Source organism: Montipora foliosa, chromosome 3 (genome assembly GCF_036669935.1).
Source record: "Montipora foliosa isolate CH-2021 chromosome 3, ASM3666993v2, whole genome shotgun sequence".
In the NCBI taxonomy this organism is placed as follows: Eukaryota; Metazoa; Cnidaria; class Anthozoa; order Scleractinia; family Acroporidae; genus Montipora; species Montipora foliosa.
Genome location: NC_090871.1, coordinates 22,442,441 through 22,449,940, shown reverse-complemented (window position 1 = coordinate 22,449,940; position 7,500 = coordinate 22,442,441). Strand labels below are relative to the sequence as shown.

At 41.1% G+C, this 7,500-nt stretch overlaps 1 protein-coding gene across 1 annotated transcript in view; it reads left to right on the top strand.

Annotated features, from left to right (window-relative positions):
* Nucleotides 1–7,500, top strand: part of LOC137997080 (alkaline phosphatase-like) — a 15,829-nt gene that overhangs the window by 3,723 nt on the left and 4,606 nt on the right. The window contains exons 3-7 of the mRNA XM_068842837.1: nucleotides 1,293–1,631; nucleotides 4,064–4,306; nucleotides 4,823–5,059; nucleotides 6,434–6,574; nucleotides 6,878–6,985. Of these exons, the coding sequence (XP_068698938.1) occupies nucleotides 1,293–1,631; nucleotides 4,064–4,306; nucleotides 4,823–5,059; nucleotides 6,434–6,574; nucleotides 6,878–6,985 (1,068 nt within the window). The remainder of the gene's footprint in view (nucleotides 1–1,292; nucleotides 1,632–4,063; nucleotides 4,307–4,822; nucleotides 5,060–6,433; nucleotides 6,575–6,877; nucleotides 6,986–7,500) is intronic.

Below are 7,500 nucleotides of genomic sequence, written 5' to 3'. Positions count from 1 at the left end.
GAGCATCAGTACAACATTTTCTATGTTTACTTAAAACCGTTCATACACAGCGAGTTACAGGATGAGTTTCGCCCGTATTGTATGTACAACGTGATCACCAGTGATGGAATAATGAGTCGCGAAATACCGTAAGGCTTACGATTGCGCAAAGTTTCATTTTAAAGTGATTCAGTTTTCGTTGACGCTGCCGTTCATGATCAGTGCGCTAGGTTAATTAAACTCGCCAGTGTGTCCAGCTTCTACTTCATTCTACTGGTGGGGTAACGTGAATTTTAGCTTTAGGCGATTTCCCACAGTTGATAACCACACAAGAAGAAGTTCTTACTTGACAGCTTTCCGCTTTGTCTTTTCAGCCTTTTTTTCTTCAGTTCATTGTTGTATCCCTTTTGTTTTCTTTCTTTTGCGTATTCCACTAGTTTTTTGGCTCTCTTGCTCTTTTGTTCTACAAAGAACATTTCGGTGGTTCGATTTGAAACCGGTGGACCCGGCTTGTCAACAATTTGCAGTCAGGCTTCGGTACTTGGTTAAAATTACCGTTTTCCTAGATGACTTAAGTTTTACACTGGTTTGCATTCACCATTCACTTAACATTTTGTATATTTGACTCAAAACCGTCATTCTCTTTACATCGAAAATATATCGAAAATATAGAATGGCTTTCAATGTCGCAGGTTACTGCTCGATTGTCTCGGTTTGGCATACTATTGTTACGCTAATGCTTCAGTCAATTCCAGCAGTGCCCATCCCCCCCTCGGGCTAACCCCCGGGCATTAGCATTAAAAAAAAAAAAGGGCAAATTCTCCGGGGTGGGGACACAAAGGTAAGCTTTCTAAATGCTCCGGGGTGGGGACGAAGAAAGAGTGCAAATGCACCGCCCCCGGGATCGAAATAGCCGTGTTCAGGTCGGTGATCGTTTTTTGATAAACCAAATATAGTTCACCTTGTCGCTGTGAAGAATCAAGACATTTTAAATGATGATTATTCGCAATTTAAGCTGGCAAGATTGGTCTTGAAGATCGCATCATTTGAATTCGCACAGCACCGCTGGAATTGATTGATGCATAAAAATGATGGCTTAAAAATCACCCGCCAAATTTTAAGGTGGCAAAGGGAAAGTTAATTGTTACTTTCTCTCGCGCGTTTTCCCACCGGTTGCGTTAATTTGCTTCGCGTTACTGATTGGTTCTTTCGATCATATATGCGTCCATTTCGATTGGATTACCCGACCACTGTGCTTTCATACGATACCCAATTGAAAACCGCGCATTTGTTGTTATTTTTACACGTGCCAGCGCCGGAGGACACCCCTGGATCGGTTCCCGAGAATCAAGAAAGCAGCAAATGGTTCACAAGTGGCGTCAAGCTTATAAAGGAAAATCTGAACAAGAAGCCAATAATCCACACAGCCAAGAATACAATCATCTTTCTCGGAGATGGAATGAGTGTTACCACTGTAACAGCTACTCGGATCTTTGAGGGTCAACTGAGAAATCAGTCAGGAGAGGAGAACGTATTGAGTTGGGAACAGTTCCCATGGACCGCGCTTGCTAAAACCTATAACGTGGATCAGCAGGTACCAGACTCTGCAGGAACGGCAACGGCTTTTGTTGCAGGAGTAAAGACTGATGCAGGTAGGAAACCGTTTTGCACCGTTTGGCTGAAATTTTAAATAGTCAGTTATAATTATTCAGTATTAAGGTCTTTAGTATATTTCAATGTTCTCCTGCTTATTTTCAATTTAATAAAACATTTTCAAAGAGATCTTTTGGTCTCGCTTGGCATCTGTATTACCATCCTGCCCTGAATAGCGTTAACTTTCTCTCTTGACTTCCGCCAACTGTGGAGGAGGTTATGGAAGAGAAAAATGGGGCGTATTTTGAGGAAGCCTCCATTTTCAAAGCAACCCAAGAAAACAAATGGCTGAGGGGCCAGGATGATGACTAACCATAGTAGATGTCCTGTTCTTTTCGAACAGTGTTAGAGGGGCTCAATGGGGTAATTGTTTTTACGGCTAACCATTCTTTTCCATTATAACATTCGAGTAATAAACTGGAAATATAACAGGTAATTTCCATTGGTGTGGAGCATGGCAAAATCGTGAATAGTATAGAGAATATTGCGAGAGCTGTCAAAACGTCAAGGCGGCTGTCAAATCTATCAAAGTCGTGGTACGATCAATTTCAAAGACACATCCTTATTTCCGGCGTTGTGAAATGACAGTAATTAGCCGAATTTGTTAAACGACCCGCAAATGGAGTTCTTTATAAGACAATTGAAACCTTCAATTCGCGCCTTTTTTACGGTTAACGGTTTTAAATTTGTTTCACGGCTAACGGTTAAATTTTAAGCCGTTTTACACCTAACTGTCAAATTCCATTGAGAACTTCGTGTATGGGCTATTCTAGCGTTATCCGAATTGACCAGAAAGTCTTACCATTTAAAGAATGACACCCTTTTCATTGAAATGACTAAGGCCTTGTCCAAACAGGAAATGTTTGGCGACCAAACACCGTCAAATATTGTTTGGTGATCAAACATGCTGATGTTAAAGTGAATGCCCAAACGGTTAAAACATATTTGATCTAACTGAGATCAAACTCCACTAGCAAAGAACTTCGGAGGTGGTGGCGTTTCATCCCGGCCATCTGAAGAGAGGCAACAGACGCCGCTTTTGCTGTTCAAGAGCTTTTAAGTGCAATCATGATAACTCTTCTCGGTTAAGAAGGTCAGTGTTGTTTTGGAACTCGCCTCAGTCCTTTCGCAGAAAATGATCATTTTGAACCCGAAATTTACCCTTCGCCATCCATTTATCATCGTGTTGCGAAGAAACGAGCACAGTGACCCCCCATTTTTAATGGTTTTATTTACTCGTAATAGGTACATGGAAAACATATTTTAAGGATAAAAAGAGTTGGAAAGGAAAAATTGTTAGTATTTACATATAAATGACGTAAAACTGCATTTGGAGCCCGACACCGAGTGCAAGGTGATGACTGTGCCGGTCCAATTTGCTTTCATTGTTTTGCAAGATTGAGCAATTTGAAATCACTTTACTTAAAGTTTATAGCCCAGGCAAACAAGTTGTTTCACGTTTTCAGCAATTTTCGGTAACTTTTGCTACATAACAACAATTTTCCGGTTGATCTAGTTTCGAACGCTTCTTGCCCTTTTCTCATTAAGTCTTCATTATACTTCTCTGTAAACCTGTTTATGTTTGAGAGAATAAATTGTCTGTCTGTCTGTCTGTCTGAACGCTTCTCGCGTAATTCGATGAAAAACACTTAGAATAAAGGGCATACAGCGCGAAGGCAAGCACGGTGACCCCATCTTTTTATTGCATTTTTAATGCCCTCTGTATGAATATCAATTGTGCCAAGTTTGAAAAAATCTGGATAGTACGTCATTTTCAAGGGAATAGACCTAATCGGCTAACCCAATGTTGTACCCAATTCAAACCATTTGGGAAAAAAATGTTTTGTTCCAGGTATTTCCTTATCCTTTGAATATGAATGCTACATTATCATGCAAATACAACACACAAAGAATCTCAATCCCGGGAGATTTGAATTGGGTACAGCATTGAGTTAGCCGATTAGGTCTATTACCTAAAGTTGTTTGATCGAATGTTTGAAGGCCTTCAAATTTTATCAAACACGATTAAACAGCACGAAATAAGGTGGCCAAACTTTTCCCGTTTGGACAAGGCTCAATAGAGTACTCGAGTAAACTATGAGATAGTTGGCTTTCCTCTTGTACACATCTCAAGAGGGATCATTTCAATAGTCCATTTCTGAGTTGCTGCATGCCTCAGTTTCAAAGCGAGTCCTGGTGCACAACCATTCAAATGGAAGTGAGTTATGTATTCTTATGCAAATCAAACTCATTTACCTTACAATAGTTGAGCACCAAGACTTGCTTTGAAACCGAGACAAACAGCAACTCGTAAATGGCCTATTGTGGTATGGCTGTGAGATCACTGCTTACGCATGCTCAAGGAAGATGTACACCCGTGGCTTCCCTTTTAAAATTTTTTTTATCGCTGTATTCTATTTATCTTCAAAAGGTGTGATTGGCGTTGATGAAACCGTCAAACGAAGTTACTGCTCAAGTTTGAATGAACGCAATAAGGTTATTTCGATACTCACGCTGGCAGAGAAAGCCGGGATGTCCACGGGCTTTATATCAACCGCTCGCGCTACGCACGCCACTCCAGCTGCTCTGTACGCTCACTCCGCTGACAGAAACTGGGAAAGTGACAAGGATCTAACCAACGCTAAGGATGACCCTAGTAACTGCAAAGACATAGGTAATGTATTTGGATGCAGCCGAACGGGTTACAGACAGTATTCTAGTCCTCTAAGAGGAAGATTTGAAACACTTCCGAGATGTCCGTTTAAACCTTTGAGCTGTTCTAAAGTGAGATGGAAACTGCATTTATAATGACGTTTATTTTAAAAGATGAAGTCAATCATTGTGGTGGAAGCCTCAAATACCACGGCCATCCGTGCTTCTTAAGCTTCGAAACGTTTTTCGTGAAATTCTAAATGAAATCTAAGAGTTCTTTATCCTTCTTTGTAGCCCGTTTCAGTTTGGGTCAGTTCATCCCATTCCCCATGATTGGGGACATGGCGAGGTCTTGCAATGTAAAATGACATTCTTGTAGCTGCTGTTGCTGTTGTTCTGATCTCCGGATCCCTGATATGAGCCAAATGGGAACACTGGCAAAAGCCCCGGGAAGGCCTTGCACGTCGTCCTAAGGCGATCCTTTCCTAGTTTTATCCCCATCAAGTCATTTTGTTATTGTTGTTGTTTTTTTAAATAGCTTCTCAACTTATTGAGTATCCGCATGGTAATGGAATAGACGTCATTTTTGCTGGCGGCAGGAAAAAGTTTATGCCAAACAACGTGACTGACCCTGAATATCCAAGTAAAAAGGGGGACAGAGAGGATGGAAGAAATTTGACTCAAGAGTGGGTCGACAAGTACCCTAATTCGGTTTACGTTTGGAACAAGAAACAGTTCGATGAGATTGACCCAGAGAAGGCTGAAAAAGTGATGGGTTGGTGATTTCTTCCAAGAAATGAGGTAAGAGAGCGAATCCCTGTGGCCCACGATAATTATTAGAAATCTATTATTAGATCGCGCTCGTGCTGAAAAGATTATTTTTATCTTTTGTCACCATGACCGCGCGGTCCACTCTTACACCAACCGACCAATGAGGAGTCGTCTATGAAATAACCATGCAGTATGACAAGGAACTAATAATACATTTCAAATACTTTTCATTGGAATAGGGCCAAATTCGGGAACTCGCTCTCTTACTTTATACTCTCTTGTTTCTTCCTAACAATGCATGATAGTTTCTGAGAAATTCTCGTCACGGAGGCCAAGAATGTGTTCGAAATGATGGACAAGAATATTCGACATATTGCCTTTTTACACACTTGACGCATTGACATAAATATTAGGTGATGTAAAAATGGCGGACGACTGAAGTGGCTCGAAGAGCAAAATATACGTCGAATTACTGCATTAGTTATTCTCATTTTTATATTATTTGGGAATGTTGTTTGTGAAAACCGTCACAAAGACTACCTTTTTTACTGAGCTGGAAAAAATGAAGAGTTTTCCTCTTTAAAATTTTATTCGCGGCATTTTCTCTAAAAGCCATTAAATGCTCATCGAATGCTGAACAGGCGGCGGATATTTGTCTTATTCTGTTTAGAATAAGCCACCGCGCACCGGTGGCTCAGTTGGTTAAGCACCGCGCTGTCACGCGGGAGGCCGTGAGTTCAACTCCGGCCGGACCAACACTCAGAGGGTCTTTAAATAACTGAGGGGAAAGTGCTACCTTTGTAATTACATCTGCAAATGGTTAGACTCTCTAGTCTTTTCGGATAAGGACGATAAGCCGGAGGTCCCGTCTCACAACCCTTCAATGTTCATGTGGGACGCAAAAGAACCCGCACACTTGTCGCAAAGAGTAGGGCATGTAGTTTCCGGTGTTGTGGTCTGTCTTCTGTGGTATATCATGGTTGGGATGGTAAAAAGGGCGCACTTAATTTGGAGACCAGCTCTGTTGTGCGACCCCCAACACAGCCTGTTTCTCTGATGTGGTGAAAGTGATTAAATAAATAATGATATGACTTGACTGTGAAGAGCGCGGTCACGGTTTTGAATAGCTTGAGACAAATTCAACACGCGGCTTCATACAGACACGAAATTCACCATGCCAGTTAATTTAGCCCCAAAGGTTTCTTTTAATTCACAGTTCAACTATTGATGGTGAATGATGTGATGTGTCCTGGGAAAGATGACAAGCTCGTTTCTTGGCAACGAGCGAAATGAGTCGCAAGCGGGATTCGAACCTTCGACTGGTGGTGTTATGGAGGTATGATGCTTATTTTACTTCTTGTATGATTATTTTTCGTAGGTTTGTTTGAACCAAGCCATATGAAATATGAAGTAGACAGGGCCGAAGGTGAACCTGGAGAGCCATCTATTGCAGAGATGACAGAGAAGGCCATCAACATTCTGAAGAAAAACCCAAAGGGATATTTCTTGTTGGTCGAAGGTGAATGTTTGGCCTTTACACGCACGGAGGTTTTAATTTGGTGGCCTCAACTTGGCCTCCGTGTGACAAGAATATATAGTGGTTTTCAGTTGGTTTGCGAGTATAAAGCGAGTTTACCTTTGCGGTAAATTCACAAGACTTAAAAACTATGACTCCAGTATGGAAAAGGTGCTGGCTCCTAATCATGATTTCGTTAAAAAAAATTCTTACAGTTTCTCTTTGAAATCAAATCTTTTTCTTACCCATCTTGGACCCTGTGCCGTTTCATCAATTGAAGATATATACCTTCCTGTTCGTTCTCAGGCGGGCGAATTGATCACGGCCACCACGCAGGGAAGGCAGTCCGTGCTTTGACTGACACGATTGCCATGGCAAAGGCGTGTGCCACAGCCATGGATATGACAAATCGAAGTAAGTTAATGATTAATATGTCTGCATACAGAATTCTTAGAATACTGGGATCTGGCGTTTGTCTGAGTTTTGACGGACTCCATTCTACACTCGACCTCCGCGGTCTTCTTTTTTGTGTAAGTTCTTGATCAACTTTGTAGTCGAGAAATGACTGATTACCAAGAAAAGTCGTTGGTGCAACTGACTGTTCAGTGTCAGTGTTTCTCGGGTTGCAAAGTGAGACTGACTCAGTCAAATTCCTGATGCAAAAATGATAAAATAGGTTTTGTTTTAGAACAAGCTTAAAATATCAGATTTTCAAGTTGTAATTTATCATTCCTTGTAAAAGGGCTCTCCTTTTTCTAATACATCTTATTCCAAAGTGGTCTCCATTTTAGTAGTAGATAGTACACATTTGTTACCTTACAAATTAGCCCCTTTTGCCTTGTTCTTAAACTTAACATTAAAAAAAAAACTTAACCTTGAACAAGGCAACAGAGGCTAATTTGCAAGCAAACGAATACTAAAATGCTAGC